The sequence below is a fragment of the Gracilinanus agilis genome, chromosome 4 (genome assembly GCF_016433145.1).
Source record: "Gracilinanus agilis isolate LMUSP501 chromosome 4, AgileGrace, whole genome shotgun sequence".
In the NCBI taxonomy this organism is placed as follows: domain Eukaryota; kingdom Metazoa; phylum Chordata; class Mammalia; order Didelphimorphia; family Didelphidae; genus Gracilinanus; species Gracilinanus agilis.
In genome coordinates, this window is record NC_058133.1 from 448739606 (window position 1) to 448765255 (window position 25650).

Sequence of the window (25650 nt, forward strand, 5' to 3'; positions counted from 1 at the left end):
GTACTTTAAGATACCATGAGAGTAGATTTTTTAAAAGTTCAGAAAAATTAAAAAATTGTAATAGTAAAAGGGAAGATGGGTCAAAAGTGGTGGGAGGCTGTCAAACATAACATTTTGCAACAGAATAAAAATATAGATAGATAAGAGAAAAAATGGGACAGTATCTTTTATTTGCCAGCAAGGAGAGTTCACTTAGGACTTCAAATTTAAAGGACCATACTAGAAATGGAAGGAGGGGAATATGATAAAATTGATACAAAAGAGTACTTGTAGATTTGTTAAGAATATTGCCCCCAAAGTATGGTGAAGTTGGAGAAAACATTAAGGACAACTAAAAAGAAAAGGAGCAAGAAGAACAAGGAAGAGTCTATTACCTGAGATGGATTTTTAAAAAGAGGGATAATATGCTCTTATTTCACTTCTACTTTGAGGACAAGTGATAAGACTTGGGTTGCTTTAGCCTAGAGGGCAGAATGAGGAGTAACAGAAATTGCAGAAAGGAAAATTAGGAGAAGAAGATGTATCTTAACAATTACAGTTATCCAAAAGCTGTATAAACTAGCCTGAGAGTCAGGTCTTCAAGAGGAAAGGTAATTGCTTTTCTGAGATTTTTAATTCAGTTGCAGACAAGTTCAACTAAATATCTAAGTTCTTTTACAATTAAAAGACTATGATTTTGAAATTCTGCTTTGAAAGCTAGAGCTTCCAGGAATACATAGGTGACAGCTCCTCTGTCCTCTATTCTGATTAGACCACTTGTGGAGTACTAAGTGTATGGTTCTGGGTGACAGAGTTCAGGAGGAGACTGTTAAGCTGCAAAATTTAGAGAATGACAACCATTAAGAGAATGAAGGGCTTCAACTCAGATCTAAGAAATCTAAGGGTTGGTTGAAATAACTGAGGATATTTAGGCTGGAGAAGAGAAGAATGAGGGAGAGATTTGATAGCTATCTTCAATTATTTAAAGGGATATAGTAGAAGAAGAAGTATTAGACTTAGTCTGTTTGGGAAGAGCTATAAGCAATGGGTAAAAGTTACAAAATGGCAAAATTTTGATTTGATAATATTATCAATAACCACATGAAAGTTGCTCCAAATTACAAAGATAAAAATTCAGATCCAAACAGTTGGGATTTCACTTCAGATCCAGCAAACTGACAAAAATTACCTAATATGGAAATAGTTAATGTTGGAAGGGTAGTGGAAATACAGGCACATTAATAACCTACAGATAAAGTTGTGAGGTAGTCCAATCCCTTTGTAAATCAATTTGGAAATATGCTAAGAAAGCTACTTTAACTTCCATATTCTGGTCTGGAGAACCCAAAGAAAGAAATCTTTAGCATTCTCCAAAATATTCAAAGCAGCACTTTTTTTGGTAGCAAAAAATAGGAAGTAGAACCAATGTCTACCAATTATAATATATCTAAATAAATTGCAGTACATAAATATAATGGAATTTTACTATGCCATTAGAAATGATGAATATGAATATGAAGACTTTAGAGAAGAATAGAAAATCAAACTGATGCCTAGTAAAGGAAGTAGAACCAGGAAAACTAGATACACAGTGACCATAGCAAAGTAAATACCAAGCACACAAAACCCATACAGAATACTGCATAATTATAATGACCAAGGATAGACCTGGAGATGATAGAAAATGCAGTTCACTCTGGTCTTTGCAAGCAGGTGACCATGGGTATGGAATTGATAATGACTACTGATAAGAGTAGTTAGCTAGGTTGACCTGGATTTTATTTCCTTCCTTTTAATTCTTTGTTAGACTGAAGTTTGATAGTAAAGGGGGGAAGAATAACATATTGGGAAGTGGTGATTTAAAAACAAACGATAGAAACAAATTTTTCTTAAATAAAAGCTATTCAAAGTTTAGTTGGCTGCTTTATGAAGTAGTGGTTTCTCTAATTGGTGGCCTTCAAGCAGACTGGATAACTAACTACTTGCTGGGTATATTGTAAGGGATGTAAAAGTGAAATTTAGGAGATGCCATCTAAAAGTATATATATTTTCTATGGACACGTGGGAACTATCAAACTACATTTCCCGGGGTCCAATGGGTTTCCGGTTCTGGTTCTTTGGGCGTGGGGATGTCTGCGTCACCACGCAGAGAACAGTTTAAAAATGTGAGGAAATCTGAAAGTAAATCCTTTTTTTTTTAGCTCTTTAGCTCTCCTCTTTAGCTACTGGGCGCAAGATGAGAGGGGAGGTAATTATGGCTAGGCGGCAGTTTTGAATTCTTACAAGCGCATGGTCTAATGACTTATCTATCAGCATGGCTTTAATTAAAATACTAATTTATATTATTATATCAGCCTTTATTATTTTTTATCGTAATAGGGAGGGGGGTAGGAGGAAGAGATTTCTTTTAGGTAGGGGTTTGACTAGATGGCCACTGAATTCCTTCCATTTCTATAGTTCTATATTATATAATTCTAGCTTTGAGCTTTAAAATTATCAATCAGGAAAAAAAAAAACACTGATAAAAGGTACTTCAGCATTCTATGCTCAAATTCCTCACCTATAAAATGAAGCAATAGACCAAAACAACATCCAAGATCTTTTCCAGCATGAGTGGTATGAACCCACATTGCACAAAGGTAGAAAGAAATTTTTGTCATAAAGCCTAGAGCTAATAATAATCTGGTCAGAATCAAAGAATATAGTAGCACCAACATCTCATTATTACTTCAAATAGCTTCCTAGTTCTTAACCTTCTTTTTAGCTGCACTGAAAAGTTATTACCAGTTTAATGAAATTATCTTTAGCTTTTGTGAACTATACTTTCTACTTCTCTTGCCTCTGAAAATTCTTGTTCTGTTCCATCTCCTTAATCTGGGTTAAGACTTTGTACTTTAATGATGAGTGTCTTCAATTATTGTTAAATTATTTTCACTACATCTGACTCTGTGAGACCCCTTTTGGGGTTTTCTTGGCAGAGATACTAGTGTTTTGTTATTTCCTTCTTCAGCTCTTTTTTAAAGACGAGGAAACTGAGACAAGCAGGGTCAAATGACTTGCCCAAGGTCACATAGCTAGTAAGTATCTGAGGTTGGATTTGATATCAGGTCTTCCTGCTTCCAGGCTATGCACCACACACCATTAGATACCCAGGCTCATTAATATTTACTATGTTCAAGCTTCAGTTATTGCCCATTACTCTCTTTGCTGACTCTCAAAATTAGAGTTAAAAGTAATAACCAACATTTGCATATCATTTTATAGTTTATATATACTATACATATTATCTCATTTTAATCCTCACAAGAATAGCATTAGATACTTCATTATTTTCCCCTTAAAACTTATTCTTTCTTCTCACCTTATTTTTACTATGGCAAATCAACAGTTCCAGTCACTCTAACTGAAAGCCTGGGAGTTAGTCTTAAAGACTGCAAAACTGGGTTCCCAGTAGAGTTTCCAATATATCCCCTCTGTGTGATATTGCGCAAGCCACTTTACACATCAGTGATCTGGGAAACTTTCTCTGACTTGATGTTGATGAGGTTTTCTCATACAGCCATGTTCCCTCAAGAGAAGAGTTCCCCTCTATTAATTAAATCACAGCTTAGTATCTTTACTCTCTTATTTCACTACCCAATCAACGGACAAATCTTGTTTTTATATTTCCAAGAACTCTTAATCATTTCTCCCATTTTTCCATTCCTATTGGCATCAAATTAACAGAGCCCCTCCTTAGTACTTACCTGGGCTACTTCAACAAACTTCTAATTAAATTTTCCTGTCTTTTCCCACTTTAATCCAATCCCTCTTACACATTACTGATTTTTTTTTTTTATCCTGGGACTCCATTCAAGGAGCATAGGGCCACAACCAGTAGGCAATGGGACACACAGTCGCTCAGGGTCACCCAGCTGGGAAGTGTCTGAGCCCGGACTTGAACCTAGGACCTTTTGTCTCTAGGCCTGACTCTCAATCCTCTGAGCTAGCCCAGCTGCCCCTACTTTAGGTTGCAGTTTCTTTAGCAGATGTAGTTTTTACAGGGTGGGGTTGCTAGCCCCACGCCCAAATACTGATCTTATCATGATACCCTCTAGCTCAAAAGTCCTCAATGGCTCCCTATTACCTAGTAAATAAATCATAAACCAATCAATTGGCTCAAAGTACCAAAATTTCAAGGGATCATATCAAAAGGCTCTTCATGATTTTTCCCTACCTTACTTTTCTAGCCTTATCATTACTTCTCTCTAAACTTCACTCTAAACACTGGCCAAATTATAAACTATCTGCTATTTCCTCAACATATGCCATATTATCTTGCCAGTTTGCTTGTGGACATGCATAAGCATGAAATCCAGGAAAACATTTAGACATGAAAAACAAATAAATATATGTTGAAGGCATGGGGTTCAGAGAGAAAAAGGAATATTTTTGCAAGTGAAAGATCTTCTCTAGCCTTCCAGCTTTCTAATTTCTTTGTAGAGCGCTTTAAGGCTCCACTTAAATATCATCTCCTTCATAAAATTACCCTAGGTTCTCAGGTGGAAAGACTCATCATTCTTCTGAATATAAGACTTTGTAACTCTCACTGCATTGCTCCTGTAGTATGGTTGCATCCTAAAAAACCATGATTTGTTTCTGCACTTGGAGTCAGAAAGACCTTAAATTCAAATCTGGCTTCAAACACTTAGTAGCTGTGTGACCCTGGGAAATCACAAACTATTTTAGTTTCCTGATCAGTAAAATGGGGATGTTAACAACTTCCTCCAAGAATTGTTTTCAGGATCCAATGAAATAATATTTGTAAAGTACTTTATAAATCTTGAAATTCTATATAAATATATTAACTCAACATTAATTTTTATATGTACTCCTTGCCTTTCCCATTGGCTTTCAAATTTATGCCTAACTTTAAAAGAAGATACTGTATATCTGGGTAAAACTTGGAATTTTACCGGCCATAAATGTCAAAGGTCAATCAAAACTCTAAGGTTGTCCATGATTATTTACAGCCAAGTTCAAGTATAACGATAGACCTTCCCTTGTGACTTATATTAATGTAAATTACTCTTTTTGATAGACACATGCACATGTAAGTCCTTTCCTTTTGAAAATCATCCTTGGTGGTGGGCTCATAGTGATTTAATTGTCCTTATGCTCCTTAAAGCTGTGACACAATTGTGGGTCACCAGCTGGAGACAAAGAATGCTTCTGTATGGCTTGACATGGGAGATTGATGATGCTTGACTGGACAGACATAAGTACATCTTTCTGGTAATAGGGAATGCCATAGCTCCCAATGGATATAAGACATTGAAATCAGCAGCTTAGTAAACAAAATGATTCAAGAATCTTAGCAGCTTCCAAATGTGCACAATTGAAAACAGAAAATATAATGAAATGATATTCAATCTATGATACATAGAAAAAGTGAAATAGATCCTTTTTTTAAAAGAAAAATAAGCGGTAATGATGCAATTATCTCTAGCAAATGATGGCATAACTTTTGATTATGTAATAATCTATAATATCTTCATGAAATAGATAAGTCATTCAGTGATCCCTTAGGTTAGCAAAGTGATCTTTTAAAAGGATACCTCAGTCAAATATACATTTTAAAGCCTAATGCCTAACAGCTGTGGGATGAATGTATGTTCTTATATGTGTGCTTTATTGAGCACCTGCAATTGTTTTTTGAGTCTGCATAAGAGAAATACAAAGTAAAACTTAAAACAAAATTAAAAAGTAAATTCTGTATATATCCAACTTGGCAAAGCAGGGGATTTTTAAAGATAAATTATTCCAATTACGCTTTGATTTTTAAAAAAGTTAATATTAAGAAGTGGGTATTTGTAAATGAATATTTCTGATTGGCAAAGACCATAATTTAGTTAATGGTGCTTAAAATATTTTTCTTTTACAAAGGAATATATACATTTGCCCTGTCTTACCCAAAGGGATCTCCAACAACAAGAAAGGCAATATCACTGACATCAGCATCTTTTATAATCTGTTCTGCTTCTTGTTCCACTGTCTGTCTGTCAGCAACAATCAATGGTCTTCCATAAAACTGCTCCTAGAAAATTTAAATAAAATACCAACCATGAGGCAGCACTAGTTACCATTTAAAACAACAAAAAACATTTTCTGTCCCTTCACCCACCTCCCTATAGGAAAAATAAAACAGATCTACAGACATTGATCTTTGTCTTCTGCTGGTAAAAATCTTGGCAATCATCCAACACAGATCAGGGTATAAAACTACACAATGAGCTGGTGCTCTATATCATGTTGCAATTAAACTCTGTCTTTAGGCCTATCTTAATATCCCAAGGGAAAGCAGACCTTTTAACATCTGATGCTTTCTTTGAATTTTAAATGTATCCCTGAATATGTTTCTTCTAGATGAAGCAGAACAGGGAAAAACTAGTAGAGATAATCCTGATATGTGAGATGTATTTTGTAATGTTATCGAAGAATAGTAGTATTATTAAAGAGTTGGCACAAACATATTTTTTGGTTTTATTTACCATGTCCACCAAATACCAACTCTAGGAGCTTAGAAGGACCAATATTATCAACAAGCAACATAAACCCATACTAAATCCAACTCTTTAAAGTATGTCCCAGAAAAGTATAGTTTAAAACTACCTTCTGTAGTTTTTGTCTCAAAGGACCACAAAACTAGAACACATCAGAAAAGAGAAAATAATCCCAGACATATAAATGTACTCCACAGAAACTCTGCTTATTAATCAATCAGAATTCAACTCCAGGGACCTCAATATGAGTAGTACCTAGGTAAATCTCAAAACGAAGGGGCTTAACAATTCTAGATATTCGCACTAGTGTGCAACAATATCCATGTCCCCATTTTAGGAGATCATGAATTTTATGACCTACTGTTCTTTCAATGTTAAGGTAACTAGTGATTCTAGTATAACAATAAAACTACTTTCTTGAATTTAAGAGATTTTAATTATATTAACTCAGTTCTTTCTTACAACACTTGTTGTTTAAACTACAAGCCAAAGAGACAGTTATTACAAAGTTTAAACTTGACTACAAATCTAGGTCTAGGTCTAGTAATTCTAGGTCCAGTTCTATTTTCACTAATCTTGGATTTTGTAATAAAACTGAGGCCTAGATAGTTCAATTAATTTGCTGACAATCAATAAACAAGAATTTACTAGAGATCTATTAAGCACAAGACACTGGTGATACAAATAATGTGCATACCACACACATATAGATAATTCCAAAAGTAAAAATACAGTAAGCCACATGATAGTATTACTATAATGATTCCTTGCCTGAAGCATTTTAAAAAATTTCCTTTGCTCCTATCTTTGCGTGCTTCATATTGTACTCAAATAAGTATATGTCTTATTCCCTCCCTCCCACCTCCTTTTTCTGAATGAAACAAGCTTCAGAGACAGATTGTCTTAAAAACAAATAAAACAACTTTGTATACACAGTGTTTTATGTATTGAAGATGCATTAAAAAAATCTTGAGTTGAAAGATAAATTCAGATTTTCAGATGTCTGTAGGGCCTACAGGTGGAGCGATATTACAGATAGTAAATATGGATTTGGAACTCAAGAAGAGTGATTAAAACTAAAGACTTAGTAGTCATCTGCATAAAGGCAAGCACTCGAAGCCTTGACAATCACTGTGACTGCCATGGAAGAAAGTACAAACAGAAGAAATACAACTATTAAAGAAATTACAATCATAATTTGAAAGTATCAAAGGGTCAAGGAGGTAGGGAAATCTAGAGTATTGGCTAATGAACTAAACTAACAGAAAATCTCCATAAATTGACATCCTATCCATCTTAAGGATACAACCCAAATACCTTCATCAAGCCTTCCCTTATGTCTTCAGGTCAATGACATCTTTTGTCTGATTGCTCTATGCCCTGAACTTCTTATATATACTTACATTTTATTAAATAAGCTTTTATTAAATTCATAAAAATGGCTTATCTCTACTAGATGATAAACTTTCTTTTTATCTATCCCCATACTTAAGTGTTTCTAAAAATCCGTTCAATGTTTTCTAATGGTGATGACACATATCTAGAAGTCAGTGGGGTGCCATAAAAATAAGTAAGCTAGTTGCATTATTCAAAGCCATGATTGTGCCCTTTCTAGATTTCATTCATCTCTGAGGAAGTAAGGTGTAGAAGAGCATATTCCGTGAATAAAGAGCTTTGGGACCTAGAATTATGGTTATGTACCCTATGTAAGTTTGGGCAACAACCCCCCACCCCACCCACCCCCACCTTATTATTTTGCTTTGAAAAGAGGGCAGAACTAGATAATATCATCTCTAATGTTCCTTTCCCTGTGAGATAATGAGGATAACATTGACCTTGGATTTCAGAAGCTTAAAATCAAATCTCAGATCCTAACACTTAACTGCTATATATTATGGACCAATTATTCACAAATAAAACAGTGAAAGCACTTATACTGATCTCTCATAGGTCTGTGAAGAAAGCTGTGAATCTTAAGTGCCTATATAAGCCTATGGAATAATCTTTACTTACCTTTTCTGACCTTCCATAACACCTCTTTTGCTGTCTTTTATAGTTACTTGGTTTTTCATGTTTATATTACATCCTTGAGAGAAAAGACTACATATCCTCTCCCCTTTTACATCCCTTAAAATAGATAGGGATTATGTTTTTATATTTTAAAGTGATTTAGCATTATAAATGCTATAAATTTATTATATTATAAATAAATTATAAATTATAAATAAATGTTTGACTGAAGTGCTACAAAAAATACAACCCATTGGTAAGCTTCATAAGAAAATTCAAATCATCTAAACCAGTAATGAAAAGACTTGCACAAGTCACAAAGGTATTAAATAGGAGAACCAAAAATTGAACTCAAGTCTTCTGTCTCCACAAACTGGTCTCTTTATACTACATTAGGCTGCTCTGGCAGACCTATGGTTTAAGAATTCCTCCCTTACATCATCCTAGGTTCACTCCTTTCACTAACTCTCTTAGATTCCCCACCCCAGCCCCCCCAAACATTACGGATTGTGGTTCAACAATCACATATGCTTTTTTGGTATCCTGGTACATAGGTTATCTGGACCTGGGTCCAAGTGGTATCTCTTACTAACTCCAAAAATACTTCTCTTTAACTTTTTGCTGTAAATCAGCAATTCAACCAATAGTTTCAAGAAACTGTTGGTTTACTAATTATTGGCTTGGTTCTTGAGCAGCTTTTTCATTTACTGATGGTTCATTAGTTCCTGGTTACTGCTAACTGATAGACATTCCTTACAATATTTTCCCTATTATTTAACATTTTTCTCTAAGACTTGGTCCTAGTGAAGCAAGAAAAAAATCAGATACCCCCAATTCAAGATGTCAAATTCTAGTATAGCAGTCCTTAGCTTCTACCCTGTGATCCTGAAGTAATTCTGAGGCTTTCAGAATCTTCAGCACATCCAGATTTCTGAGGTTTTGTAAAACACCAATCTGAAAGTGGATACACAAGTAGAAGACCACCTCTTAACATCTGTATCCCCTCCTCAAATAATGTCATAGTTGTATTACAAATAATTATTTATAGCTTTAAAGTTTGCAAGGTACAGTTCATATATTATTTTATATGAGCCATATAAGGCCTGTGAGTTATCACTGCCATTTTAGATAAAGCATTTATTAAGTACTTATGCTAAGTGCTCTGGATGCAAATAACAGCACCCTAGACAGTCCCTACAAATCAAAGACAATACCTAAAAGGAAGCTGGGGGTAAGGAGATGGATGAAAGGGTAGGGTATAAGAGTCAAGACTGCTCGAAGGATTTGGAGATATCTGGAGAGGGATGCAAGGAATAAAGAAAACATGGTTTGAGATGCTCATGAAATAGTCTTGTGAGCTAAAGATTCAAAATATCCTAAGAGTCAGCCTTAAGGCAGAAGCACCTGTAATGTGGAATGGGGGCTGGCCTAGAAATGGAGAAGATGGGGAAACTGAGGATCATATTTGTGATCTCACAGGTACTAGGTATCTGAGATGGATCATAAACCCAGGTCTTTTTGACTCCAAGCCCATCTAGACTCCCCGAACATCCACTATGCCTACTCTTACTCAAAAACTGTTTTTTGACTTCTCTGGTTGACCATAAGTAGCTGAAGACTTAATAATCTCTTGCAAAGTACACTGCAACATAACCTATGGAAATTTATTCTTGTGCTTACTAACTGCACAAAAGTGACTTGGATCTAAACCCCAGTGGAGTATATGAGCTTAAATAGGTAAGATCTGTCTGGCTATAATACAGACAGAAAAAGAGATTAGTACCCCTCCAAGGATTACTTCAAAGGGGTAAGCCTTATAGCTTGCTATTTGAATATGTAACCCCCTGATTAAGCCTGTGTTAGCTCCTCATTAGCACACAGCTCAGATTCTTAAGCCAGTATCTTAAAACAAAAGACTGTCCCAGGATTCAGAATAACTTTTCTTTCCTTTTTTTAAACTGAAGACTCCCCAGAATTAGGGTTGTACAGTAGGATAAAGCACCTTTTTATTTTGTGGGTCACAAGGGTTATATAGGTTGTTAGGACTGTAAAAGTTGTTGGACTGAAACCCAAACTCCGGTGTAATTTCTATTCTTATACTACTCAAGTCTTTAATGAATGTAAGATGTGTTTTACAAAGTCCATGTAGCAAAGATTAAAATTGTGTTCATTTTAATGTAGTGAGAAGCAGTTGAATCACAAATGAGAGGTGGAGTAGAGGTGAAAATTTTATGAACCTACCAGCCTTTCCTTTTCTACAGACAAGATTGAGGTGTAATTGTCCAGGTACACTCGATTACATTTCTTTACAATTTCCAGTCCTTTTACAGTGATATCCTCAGCATCTCCCAGGCCCAGACCAATCAGGTAAAGCATTTTCAACACCGAAGTGGGAAGAAGCTGTGATGAAGTGGATGAAGGTCCTCTCCTAGATCTCGAAAACGCGGCTGTGAACAAAATCAAAATATTAGCTAATATGAACGGGTTGCAGGGTTAACAATGCTGGATTCGAAGTGAAAAGCCCTGAGTTTAGATTCTGACAGCGTGGCAGAGTACCCGTATGGCACAGGACAAAGGATTACATAATCCCTCTGAGTCTCGCTTATAGGGATCCTTCCCGATAAAGTGAAGATTCTTGAGAGTTCCCTTTGGCTCTAAGGGTACGTTCCCGGAACTATACACGCTCTGGTCGTGTTCAGACTTAAATCCATAGGCCTTGCTTTCGGCGGCACACGGCCCGGTTTTTAACAAACGTTAACGTTTATGTCATGGGATAAATGGTCTCTTATTCTTTCTCTTAACTCCATTCCCTGCTATCTTACCAGCGACAATCCTGGACCCTCCCCCCTTTATATGTCGGAGGAGGAAATAGAAACGCAGAGATTCTGCTGGAACAGCGCGGCGGGGGGGAGAGAGGAAGGAGGAGGGGCAGCAGCGAACCTGGGGCCTCCGACCAGGATCTCACCCCTGCACCCCACCCCCGCTTCCGCCACCCACTTTGCCCCGGCAGTGTCCAGGCGCTCTGTTCCTCCCTATATAGCCCGGGGAAGGGAATAGGTTACCCGCTGAGGGATCCGCAAGGACCGGGCCTCAGGAATGGCGACGACGAGTTTAGGGGAAAAGACTTCAGACACAGCCCCACCCCCCACAACGCCCAGCTCTGATTTACGGCGCCGCAAAGCGACCTCCGTTTTGCGGCGCTTTTACGTCACTCATCGAAGGGGAGGAGGATCGTGAATGGAGGTAGAACTAGGCGTGAAAGGAGAGGGCAGAAGGTCAAGTCCAACGTCCATCCCAAAAGAACTCCTCTTCCCCTAATTCTTCCCTTCCAACCCTCGCTATGTTCTCCGTTACTCCCGCCGTCCAATGGCTTTAAAATCCTCATCCTACATCTGGATGAGCGAAGGTGCCGCTGTACTCCGCTTAGAAAAGCATCCTTGACTTCTGACCAGAAGTCGATGAAGTTCTCCTCACCCCTGGGGGCGGTGCCCAGCACTTGGCGCCTCCCTCCCACGTGGGCGGGCTTGAGGGTCTGCCCTGGGGACTCCCCTTCACTCCGGTTTTCTGTCTCTGGGGTGTCAGAGCGGCCTTTTCAGGTTCCTGCGGCGGTGAGGTGACTCATCTACGCTCCCCAACCCCAACTCCCGAGTCCTTCAATCTTCAAATTTCATTCACTGGAGTAGAAAGGGGAGTGTCCCGTTCCTCATCATTTAGTTTCAGGACTCAGGCTGGTGTTTTAGGGGAGCAAACTAGTGTTTCCCCTCCACTCTCACCCACTCAGGGATTTCCACGTAGGTGGAGAATCCTTTTTATAGTGATTCTTCAGGGGCAGCTGGGTAGCTCAGTGGATTGAGAGTCAGACCTAGAGACGGGAGGTCCTAGGTTCAAATCTGGCCTCAGACACTTCCCAGCTGTGTGACCCTGGGCAAGTCACTTGGCCCCCATTGCCTACCCTTACCACTCTTCCACCTATAAGTCAATACACAGAAGTTAAGGGTTTAAAAAAATACCACTTAATTACCAAAATAAAAATAAGCATCTATAGAGTGATTCTCTTCAGATGTTCTCTCATGTCAGAGGGAATTTGCTGTTAGCCTAAGAAAATTGCCTTTATTCAAACTCCTGCACCAGCAACTAGACAAAAGATATTTATATGAAATCTTACAACTTTGACTTTTCTGTACTCTATGAGGTCATTGTTGTATGCTTATAAAACATGAAGGAACAAGAACACTGGTTGTTATACTGTTTCTGATTTCAAGATGATGTTTTAAAAAATAGCATTGTAGATAATTACATTAACTGGTCACTTTCTATGATTTTAGCTTTTTGCATTTACTTTTATTTTTCCTGTTTTGGTTAACCTAAAGGAGAATCTGTGGATAAGAAAATTTGCTAAAAAAGAAAAAAAATTAATGTACAACCAGCCTACAGATGAATATACTCTTTTATTCTAGAGAAAGTACAGAAGCTGACTACTTTCTATGGACAAGGAGCTTAATTTGTAAAATATACATCTTTTCTGTCTTTATTTAGATAAGGCAAATTATTTTTTAACTCTTAATTTTTTTAACCGTTATGCCTTAGAATCAATACTATGTATTGGTTCCAAGGCAGAAGAGTGGCAAGGGCTAGGCAATGGGGGTTAAGTGACTTGTCCAAGGTCACACAGCTAGGAGGTGCCCGAGTACAGATTTGAATCTAGGACCTCCTATCTTTAGGCCTGGCTCTTAATCCACTGAGCTACCCAGCTGCCCCCTTTTCACTCTTTTAAAAGGTGTTCTTACCCCTAATGTCCTTTCATAAAATAAAGATTTCTACCTTTCATTTCCCTTTAGAAGCAGTAAGGAAATGGAGATAAGAGAAAGAGGCAGGATAATCCTATAGATTTATTTAATTTCCCCTCCTATTTTTTTAATATCATACTAATTTAATTTCTATTTTTTGTGTTTTGTGCTGTACATAATTTTTGGAATAGTTTTGTATCTATATATCTGTATATATAGCTATATATCTATATCTATAACATAAAAAAGTAATGTACACATATTGGGAACATATGCTAAAAAAATTCTTTGGTATGCAATTTTAAACAGTTTTAAGACCAGTGACTTAGAATACATTGTTCTTTCCCTGTGAAGAGGTTTCTTCTCAAGCCTGATAATTGTCCTAATTATCAGAATATGCCAGGTTCAATTGCCATCTGTACATTATAGACATGACAAAATTATTTCTTTTATTTTTATTTTTTATTTTAAAAATATTTTTCTATGTTTACATATTTCATTTTCTTTCCTTCCCCTCTACCCTCCTTCCTCCTGGATCCAATAAGCACTTCCACTGGGTTATTCAAATGTTATCACTTATACCTATTTCCATATTATTCATTTTTGCAATACAGCAATCTTTTAAAACCAACCTCCCAAATCATATATCCATATAAACAAATGATAAGTCATTTGTTTTTCTTCTGTGTTTCTACTCCTACAATTCTTTTTCTCAATGTGGATGGCATTCTTATAAGTTCCTTGGGATTGTCTTGTACTAGCAAAGTTCATTACACTGGATTTTTCCACAACGTTTCACTTTCTGTGTATAATGTTCTTTTGGCCCTGCTCATTTCACTTTATATCAGTTTCTGGAGATTCTCTTCTAGTTCATATGGAAATCTTTCAGTTCATCATTCCTTACAGCACAGTAGTATTCCATCCACCATCATATACCACAATTTGTTCAACCATTCCCCAATCAAGGGACACCCCCTCATTTGCCAATTTTTTGCCACCACAAAGAGCATGGTTATGAATATTTTTGTACAAACATTTTTCATTATCTCTTTAGGGTACAAACCTAGTAATGGTATTGCTTTTCCCTCCTGATTTTAACAAAACTGATAAATATTTTGCCCAGTATTTGTTTACAGATTTATGTTATTAAATATGTATTTTTTTCCCTTAATACTTTTAAGAGGTATTTCAAACTCTGGGCCTTAGTTTTCCTACATATAAAATGAGGTTGTTAGACCATTGACCTTTAAGTTTCCTTCCAACTTTAAATCTTTAATCCCATGATCCTAATGATTATGTTCTGTAGTTAAGCCATTCCCCAGATCTTAAGTATACCTAGCTAATTAAATAAAATAATCAATTCCCTACACTAAAGTCCTTCAGGTTTTCCTTCTGGCATGAAGGTAAGTCTATCTTGGGTTCTCTAAGAATATATAAGTGGAATACAAATGGTGAAGGGAGAGCTACTCAATTCAAATTTTCTTCCTGCCAAGGAAATGGACTATAGACTGCAAAGAATAGAACAAACATGGCCATTAAGGAATTAAACCAATCAATCAATCAATCAATCAATATTAAGAGCCTATTATGCTGGAGATACAAAAAGAAGCAAAAGATTGTGCCTGCCCTCAAGGAGCTTACAATCTAATGAATGAAATGATAAGTAAATAAGGTGATTATAAGAGAGGACCTACCCACCTTGATGAGTTCATTACCTAGAAAAAACTCTCAGTGAACCATTGTAAAGTGATCTTTGAAAAATTGTTGTATAAGAGATAGATATTACTGGATTAAAGAAAGGCAAATGTCTTGACAAACTATTCCTGGCAAAATAAAAGATTGTTCTTTAAACAACTAAAAATGAAGCAGTAATCAAAAAGGTCACGATGATTTCATTAAGAAGAGGCCCCATTTAGCCTTTTCTTTTTTCAAATAATGTTACTAATCTGGTAGATCAGGAAAATTCTTTTGTGAGGACTTTGCTACTCTTGCAGATAAGAGGGTATTGGCTAGAGCTAGATAATAATAAGTACTTTTAAATCAGTGGTTACCAAACTTTTTTGGCCTACCGCCCCCTTTCCAGAAAAATATTACTTAGCCCCCTGGAAATTAATTTGTTTTATTTTAATAGCAATTAATAAGAAAGATAAATGCACCTGTGGCCATCACTGCTCCGCTGGATCTCTGAAGCACCCACTACCGGGCGGTAGCGCCCACTTTGGGAATCACTGCTTTAAACCAATTGAATGTGTTGCTCAAAAGTTGCAATTAAATTGTAGATGCCAGCCTGAGAAAGGTCTCTAAGAGAGTGTCCAAGGGATCTGTGCTTCACAATGAGCTAATTTTTTAAAAATATTTGCATAAAACTATAATGCCATCCTTATATGGTTTATAGGTAACTGAAAGCTAGGATAGACAGTACAATGATTGACATAATTCAAAAAGTTGTTGATAGAACAATGGAGTAAATAAATGTGATTATTGAGATATATTTAAAGTCTTTAAAAATTAATAAATGGCTTTCTTGCGGAATTTGGCAGAAAAGAGGAGAAAAGATAGAGAGTAATATAACCAGCAGAGATGGTAGAATCAAGTGAGAAATTTTAAAGAATGAGCGAGGCATGGGAATATTTCTACATAGAAAGGAAGAAGCTAGCTGATAGGAAGAAACTGATGAAAAAAGAATACAGGGAAGATAGTAGGGCCAATCTGATAAAAAATTTGAGGGAGTCTGAGATCAAGGGTACGTGTAAAGGGGGTTAGTCTCAGAAAGGAAAAAGGCTACCTCAACATTTTAGGTTAGAGTAAAAGAATAGAGGAAACTGAATGATGGGAGATGAGGAAGGAAGATGAGGAAATTCTCAATAAATGGCCTTATTTTTTTCACTGAAGTATAAGGTATCCTCAACAGAAAGTTTGGGAGGGGGGGAGTAGGTGCCATAAAAGGCTTAAGGAGAGATGATAAGACTGATGTGGAAATTTGTTATTAAACATTTTTTAAATTTTATTTATTTGTAACATTTCTCCATGGTTATAGGATTCATGTTCTATCCCTCCCTCCTCCCACCCCCTCCCATAGCCCACGTACAATTCCATTGAGTTTTACATGTGTCATTGAACAAGACCAATTTCCATATTATTGATATTTGCATTAGGGTGTTCATTTTGAGTCAATATCCCTAATTATATCTTCATCCACCCATGTGATCAGGCAGTTGTTTTTCTTCTGTGTTTCTGCTCCCACAGTTCTTTCTCTGAATGTGAATAGTGTTCTTTCTCATAATTCCCACTGCATTGTTGCTAGTAGAGAAGTCCATTACATTCAATTTTACCACAGTGTATCCATCTCTTAATGTCCATTAAACATTTTTAAAAAGGAGAGATGATAAGGTTTGTACAACCATTGTAGGGCATGGGATAGGAAATCAGAGAGGAAGGAAAGAATAATTAGTTTCCTTGATGCTTTGTGGGTCTAATTGAGATTAGATAATATATACAGTACTTTTAATGGACCTAGTCAGTATGCATTTGTGATTTCTCCCAAATCCATTCAGCAGGAGCTTAATGGGTGTAAAGGAGGTGGATAGTGGGAGTAATACAGGTTCTGGGTTTGACAAGGTATTACTTGAAACAGAACAAAAGTGTAGGATAATGCAGAGTTTACTTGATTTACCAAGAGATCAAAGTAAGGGAGAGAAAATAACCAGTATAGGAATGAAGGACTGGAGAAATAATAGAGGAAAGAAGAAAATAGAATTCCCAGGGAAGATTCAAAGCAGTATTTGGTTTTGTAAGAAAGAAGGAAAAATGGAATGGAAAAGATTATTATCTGATAAAGGAATTATGAACATGAAAATAGGAACACTTATACATGATGGCAAAATCAACGGTCTGACCATCTCTGTATAGCTGAGGTGGGGTCACGGTCATAGAAATTGAGTTGGTTGAGGAACTAGAAAGTCAGGATAGTTAAGGGAGCATCAGTTATTTTATTTATGTTGAATACAAGAACCAACAATGATTCCAGAAGACCAACGACAAAGCATGCTACCCACTTCCTGATAGAGAAATAATAGATGTAGGGTATAGAATTAGAGTTTTTTTGTATATGACCAATGAAGCAATCATTTTTTTGACTACACATGTTTATTATATATTACATACAGGAGTTTTATTTTGATTTATTAGTGTTAAGGAGGTGGAAAGAAATGAATATGAATTTTAAAAAATAAAATGTAATAAAAAATATGTATTTTGAAGTTCACTAGCATGAGGGCAGGAAATTATTAAGAAAGACTGTCAGCCAGGCATTGAATTCATTTAGGAAGTAAGAAAAATGTCCCAAGTGAAAGATAGTAACCTCCAGAATTTGGATTGGGCAATAAAATTTCACAGAGTGAACCTCAAAGAATGAACATTTGCTCAGTAAAGGCAGAAGAGGGTGATCCTGGAAATGGCAATAGGGAGTGAAGTATTCTGATTTTAATCAGCATCAGTTGAGGAACAAAAGAGAGTATGAGAAAATATGTAGATATTACTGGAAAGGATGTTCAAAGGAAGTTCAATATGATTTAAGAATGTAATACAATAGCCAGAACAGCTAATGTTAAACCACATTAAGTGATACAATATATAAGAATATGGAGGTGATAGTCCTTCTAGTCTACCCAAGCCAGATTTAAGAATTCAGTTCTGGTCACTACAATTTTTAGAAAGCACATGATTTAGTGAATGCCCAAAAGAACAAGGATGGTGGAGACCCTTAAGTTCATAATTAGAGATTTATTTCAGGAAGTGCTGATGTAAAAATTTTAGTAACAAAGGACTTGTTGGGTGAAGGGAGATAGATGGTATCAAATATTTGAATGCCTGCCACATGGAAGAGAAGTTGGGCTTGTTCAATTGCATTCAGAAAGCAGTAGGAGCAGCAGAAGGTATAAGGAAGAGATTTTAGAATTTATATCAGGAAAACTCTCTTAACAAGTTATTATAAAAACTGAATAGGATATTGTGAAATTGACTTGGCAGAAGTTTTTGAGCAATGATTGGAGGAACATTTGTTAGGAAGATGGTGGAGGAAATTCTTTTTCAGCTACAGTTCGGATTAGATGACTACTATGATTAATTCCTTCTAGTTTTTGGAATTCCGGGAGACCACATTGCACCTATGCTTATATGACTCTCAACCAAGAGCCTTATTGTATTGTTGGAGGCAGCATAGTACAATAGAAAGAGCAATGTACTTGGAGCCATAGGACTCGAGTTCAAATATTGGTTCCTTTGCTATATGACCTTAGGCAGTTACAAATGTTGGGCTTTAAGGGCGTCAAAGTACTTTGCACAGATTATTTCATTTAATTATCCAGTAATTTGTGAGATAGATGTTATTATTCCAATTTTATTGGCTGAGTGAGTGTAGGTAACTTGTCAACTAACGCAACACTAGTAAATCTCCTGAGGTGTGGTGTAAGCCTAGATCTTCCTGACTCCAAGGCCAGTATTTTATCCTCCATGCCACATTGCCTCTTTGACCTGTTTCTTCTCTATAAGATGAAGAGATCTCTCTAGATCAACTTTAAGGGCCTGTCTAGCTATAGAATTTCATTATCTAATTTAGATGGGCTTTTGTTTTTATTTTTAAATGGTTTCAAAAAGAATTTTAAACAAAAGCCATATAATTTATTTACCACAATGGTTATAACATGGAAAATTTAAATGTACAAAGCAGAACTATCAAAATGGTGGCATCAATAAAATATATTATCTGACTTAGCTAAATTTAAAAGAAAAAGTCATTAACCAATAGACTAACAAGAGCAATGAACTTCATTGTGATTTTTGTGATTTCAGGTCAGTGAGTTTTAAAAAACAGTATTTATTAAGGGTGTATTGTGTATCAGGCACTTGTGTGTTTGGTTATTGTGTGCTTGATGCTGGGGAAGTACAAAGAATGAAATAATCTCTACTGACAAAGAGCTTACATTGCAAGGGAAAGACAAGAAGTATATTGAACCACTTTAAACTTGAAAGTATTGATGATTTAAAATAAAACAACTTTTCTAAAGCTATTTTTACAAATTCTATTAACTCATTTTAATGTTTAATATCCATACTTTTTAACATTTCTTCCTTTGATCTGATCCCTTATAACCATATGCAAGAAGATATGCAGAGTTGAGATATTAATGCTGATTAAAGTGAATTTGATGGCTTTTTCTCCACAAAAGTATCATAATGTATTTTAAAAGGCAATAGTACAGATGAAATGTATTATATTATCAGAATTTGTAATTACCTTCCATTCTAGAGAAAGTCATCTTTCAATACCTCTGTCTGAGATTATTGTTGGTCCATTGAAAAGAAGACATCATTGTGATCACCTAAACTCTCTATGACCTGTATGTGAATAAAGAATATTATTTTCCTATGCAGCTGCCCCTTTAACCTTCATATTCACAGTGAATGCTTTTGTTAGGAGAAATCTTGATTGATATTCTTAGAGGCCAGAGTTCTCACATTAATATTCAGTACAATTTTGGCAAGAAGTCATAATTGAAGTATGATGCCGCTTTAGGAAAAAACACTCATTTTTCAAGAATTTAGAGAAATGTTGAAATTGCTATACCATAGATTGATTTAAGGAAAAATTTGATTTACATTAAAATCTATCACATCAACATACTGATTATGTAGAAATATAAAATGTACATGTAGATAATAAAAAGGAGTAGTATGGTAATTTGATGTCAGAATAAAAGATTAGTTTACTTTAAATATTGAAATAATTAAGAAGATTAATTAAAAATCATTACATTAACATAATCACAGAATTATAGAGTAGCATGAAATTTCAAATAGTATTATTTCTTTAGCTGAGTTTGAGGACAGGTACTATATTTTCTGATTCTTTTGTATCCTGAGTTTTATATTATAATATTTTCCATTTAGTGGACACTGAGGAAACAGTAACTGGCTGGCAGATGATGAAACTAAATACAAAAATTGGCCTGTTTCCAAATGGGCCTTTCCTATCACCAGTTTAGCAATCAAGATTGGCTAACTACTGAGAAAAAGCTGGTTTGGAACTTAAAAATTTAATGACAAAATCTTACTGAACGGAGGAAGAGTTATGGTAATGTTGTTTTTTTATTCAGTTGAAAGAATTCGAATCAGTTTTATATCATTAATTAAAATTTTTTTAAATTTAGTATATTTTCCCATGGTTACATGATTCATGAATCACCCACACATACACTTTTTCACCGCCTCCTCCCAGAGCTGACAAGCAGTTCCACTGGGTTATATGTATCATTGTTCAAAACCTATTTCCATGTTATTCATATTTGCAGTAGATTGTATATCATTAATTTTTAAAGAAGTAAAGCTGCTTCTTTTTATACTTAGTAAAAATACTTTTTTGATTGTTATCCTTAAGTATTATTTAAACCTAAAAGTTTTAAAAGTGTTATTTAAAGCAAGTTTTCCTCTTCACTTGCATAGGTTTCATCTGCCTTGTAAAAGGCTATCTAATAAAGCAACTTCAGTTTATATTCACTATTTTATGCCTCTGTATAACTGCATGTTCTCTGCATGTAATCTCATTAGATAATCAGTATTTTAATAATAAGTTATAAGGAATAATCCCAATTATTATTTGATGGAATAATTGTATATGAGAATCAGTAACCAATAATCTTATAATGAGTAAAATAACAATAAAATCCCTTGCAAAAACATCCATGCTAAGGCACATGTCTCCAGCATCCTGGAATGTGTCCAGATATTATGACATCTCAGTTGGCTTTGAAGCTACAAGAGTAACCTTAGCCATCTTTATTTTCACCACATATGGAATAGATGATTACTTTATAGAATAGAGATAAGAAAAAGACCTGACCTTCTTGAAGAAAGAGACCGAAAAGTTGAAAACTCTGGCTGCCCCTTCTGTGAAGAAATATTCAGAAGACCACTGAGGGATTCTGTGTAATCTGACTCTTTAAGGCTATATATACTTGTCATTTCCTCATCTTTGTGTCTTTGGCCAAGCTGGGATGGGTCTCTGGACCTTGACATTTTGTGATTCACAGCTCCCACAATAAAATGTCAGTTCAAGCTTAGATAATTGCTTCGCAGCAATATTTATTTATTTTCAACAGCCTGTATATATGTATATCTATATGCCAAGGACAAGTAGTCTGAATATAGATGTGCCATTAATTTACATATACATACAAGAGTTGCTAATTGCACCCTGCCAACAACCTTAGATCACCCTCATCATTTGCAGCTGTCACTCCTTCACATATGCTATTGAAAAAAAAAGGTGGAAAAATCACACAACCATTTGACTGGATCACAACCTCAACTGGGCCATCACTGCTGCTAGACCATCCTTTCTTATCAACTCACCATTTAAAACTGATACCTAACAATCAAGCAACATTTATTGAGCACCTACTACAGATCAGGCACTATATTATGTTCTGGGGATCCGAAGACTAAAATGAGGCAGATTCTGTTCTCAGAATTTACATTCTCAATAGGGTGACAACATATACATACATGTACAGACAGCCCATACTAAGCAAATACATGATAACCTTGAGATGAAGAGCCACTAGAAACTGGAGGGAAGAGGGAACCAGGAATACCCTTATCTAGAAGACAGTAATTGAGCTGATTTTTAAGAGAAACCAGGAATTCCCAGAAACCGAGATTTAGGAGAGAGATGGAGTATTTTAGGCACAAAAAACTGCCAGTGCTAAGGTTTCTCATATGAACTTGATTTTTTTGAGGTCAAGTATAAGACTTTATCCCTATTGAATTTCATCTTATTAGAGTCATCCTATTGTGTTAGCTAGTTAAGATCTTTTTGTATCCTGGCTTGTCATTGTCTGCTAACTGTCACCTCCTGAATTCTCTTATTTACCTTCATGTTTTTAATGGATTTTCTCCTGCCTGACATTCCTTCAACTTTCTTTGTTGGATCACCATCCATTTCCCATTCCCTAAGGATCTAAGGCTCTGTCTTTGGGTTTCTTCTTACTTGGTCCTGATGAACACATCACCTCTTATGGATTTAATAATTATATCTATGTAGGTAACTTCCAAATTTATACATCCAGCCCTAAACTCTCTCTTGAATTTAATTTCCACTTTAGTTATATTCTAGACATTTCTTATTATATGTTCCATTGGCATCTAAGCTCAACATGCCCCAAGTAACTCATCGAAATATAAGAAAATCTTCTGGTTGCATTTTTCAACCTATCCCCCAATTATACAAAAGCTTTGTGTGGAAATTCAGCTAGTAAATTTTCATCTTCCCTGATATCAATCAGTTCTTCTGGCAAACTAGTTAGGAGATGTTGCTTTTTTCCTCTACTTTCTTTTTTTTAAACCCTTACCTTCTGTCTTAAAATCAATATTGGGTATTGGTTCTAAGGCAGATGCGTGGTAAGGGCTAGGTAATGGGGGTTAAGTGACTTGTCCAGAGTCAAACCTAGGAAGTATCTGAGGTCATATTTGAACCCAGGACCTCCTGTCTCTAGGTCGGGCTCTCAATCCATTGAACCACCCAGCTGCCCCCTTTCCTCTACTTTTTAAACAACCTGGCTCATTATTCACTGTAATTCTTCATTTGATAATTTTAAAGTAGATTATAAAATTCACTATCTAAGTCTTTAAATCCACTTAACAGGACACAGGAACAGACATATATCCTGAAGGAGAACAACGGAGTAAAGGCACCACTGGCAACAGCTCTGTATCATAAATCTTGTGCTCTTTTTTTCTTATATGTGATACATGACTCAGTGAGGGCACCAGGGTTATATGAAATATTGATAAAGTTTAATGTCATTTTTAATTTGAAAGAATAGAAATTCTAGTATTTTCTTCTTAATCCAGTGGATTATTCTGAATACTCCTTTGAATACATATAACCCATAATTTGTACTGTGCTATATATTTAGATGGACAACTCATCCAGTTTTTCCTTAGGATATGTATCTTAGAAAGACACTATAGATGGAGAGAAAACTGGGCCCCAAATGGAGCAGAATTAAAAGAGGCAGTTGGATCGTCTTTGGGAAATTATTCAAGTATTATATTATATCTCATTTCAGGGGCACCTAAGTAGCACAATGGATAGAGTACTGGACCTGGAGTCAGGGAGATTCATTTTCCTGAGTGCAAATCTAACCTCAGACACTTACTAATTGTATGATCTTGAGCAAGTCTGTTTGCCTCAGATTCCTCATTTTAAAAATGAGCTGGATATGAAATGGCAAACTAATACAGTATCTTTGCCAAGAAAACCCCAAATGGCATCACAGAGTGTTGGATATGACTGAAAAACAATTAACAACATATCCCATTTCTTCAGCAGTTGGGTATGCTTATAAGTGCTGAAATTTCTTAGCATAAGATTGCCAGATTCAGTTAGAAGAATTTGATTCTAATTCTAGTTTTACTTACTACCCTTGTGACCTTAGGAAAATTATTTAGCCTCTCTTGAGCCTCAAATTTCCCACCTGTAAAATGGAAATAATAATGTTGTTATTGTCTGTCCCATCATATTGTTGTGAGGAATGTGCTTTGCAAATGCTCTGTAAATGTGAGGCATCCATTACTGTTCCCTTTGCCCTCCCAATCCTTAGTGTTTCCAAAGGACCAGATTCTCTTCTAGTATCCTATCTTCATTTGGAATTGGATTTTGTTTCTGATATACCACTGAGTATTTTCTGACTCTGAACCCCTTCCTTCTCTGAAAACTGGGTCCTTAAAATGTGTTGATATCAAGGTCATTGAAATGTGATTTTGTATTAACTCCTTGCTTATTTGGACCTCCATCCCATGGTCTGTTCAGGTGCTTGGATAGATATGTATCATGGAGCTTAGAATTGTTTTGGAACTTTTGCTAACAGGACTTAAGACCTCTCTGTTCTTTTTCCTCCAGTAACTGATCTCTCAGGTTTTGGAGAAGCAGCATACTATGGTGGAAAAAGATAGACTCAGAGAAAAAAGGAAACCTGGGTTCAAATTCTGTCAGGAGAGGTTAGAGTGCTGGGACTAGAGTCAGGAAGACCAGAGTTCAGATCCATCTTCAGACACTTCCTTAGTGGGTCACCATTGGCAAGTCATTTAAGCACTTTCAGCCTCAATTTCCTTAACTGTCAAATGAAGATAATAAAAACATCTATTCAATGGGTTTGTTATGAATATCAAATGAGGTAATAATTGTAAAACTGCTTAGCACAATCTCTTGACACAATGTAGATGCTATATAAATGCTTATTCTCTTCTTTTTCATCTATCTTTGAAATATAATAAGTGTATTATGGGAAAGACCCTTAACATCTGAGCTATAGTTTCCCATTCTGTAAAATGGGTATAATAATACCAATATTTCTTAAATGACATGATTAGTGTCATGATCAAATGAAATAATGCTTTGGAAACCATAAATCTCTCTACTATTATCTACTTAAATTTATATGCTCTTGTATTTTACCATAATTGGGCCTTGTTTTTGCATTCACATTTAGATTCCCAACCTTCACATGATCCATTGAGTCTCCTTAGATTTCAGTCTGGCCTGAACTGCCACTCTCCAGACAGATTGTTTAATGATAGGTAGCTAGTAGGTGAGGAAAATCAGATTTGATCACAATATGACTCAAAGGAAAAATGGAAATCTTTGCAATTCTGAAAGTAACTTCTGCTACCTTTTATGAGTTTTGGAAGTTGGTGACACTGATTCTTATTTCTTTTGTATCTTATTTTATTTCAAAATACAACTTTTCCTTTTTCTTGATAGAAGTGTATCACCAGCACTATTCTTGTGTTTATTATGGCAATGTCAATACTTATTTAAGTTGTGAGCATACAACCATGCCTCACAATCAAAAAGCTAAGAAGACATTTAGAAGTATGATTAAATAACACTTATAACAAAGTTAATGTGATATATACACTTTTTAACAGCATGGTAACTAAGTATAAATAGCATACAGTTTATGGAAATACCTATAATTTGTTCCACTGCCAAACTCAGCATTTTAAAAAGTGTCTTGGTGGGGAGGATAAGGATTAATATGTATGAAGGAGAAGACTTGTCCTCAGAAGGCGTATGATCCTTTAACCAATGAAGCATCAAATTAGATGGCTTGAATGTTGTAATAACGCCTTACCTCTAGGGAAGTTTGCCCCAGAGTAGCTGGGGACATGAAAAGAATTTACAATGAGGTTCTAGCAGTGCTTGGTTTAGAGCATAAGAGTCCATTTTTCTCTATAGTGGAAGTTGTCTCTATTCATTAAGGAATGAGGAT

The 25650-nt window shown here is 35.7% G+C and overlaps 1 protein-coding gene across 1 annotated transcript in view; it reads right to left on the reverse strand.

The window, feature by feature from the left end:
- The window catches only part of DPH5 (diphthamide biosynthesis 5), a 34877-nt gene extending 23207 nt beyond the window's left edge, over positions 1–11670 (reverse strand). The window contains exons 1-3 of the mRNA XM_044672156.1: positions 11594–11670; positions 10773–10978; positions 5931–6055 (exon numbers count right to left, since the gene is read on the reverse strand). Coding sequence (XP_044528091.1) covers positions 5931–6055; positions 10773–10907 — 260 coding nt within the window. The 5' untranslated portion in view covers positions 10908–10978; positions 11594–11670. The remainder of the gene's footprint in view (positions 1–5930; positions 6056–10772; positions 10979–11593) is intronic.
- Positions 11671–25650: the final 13980 nt, after the last annotated feature.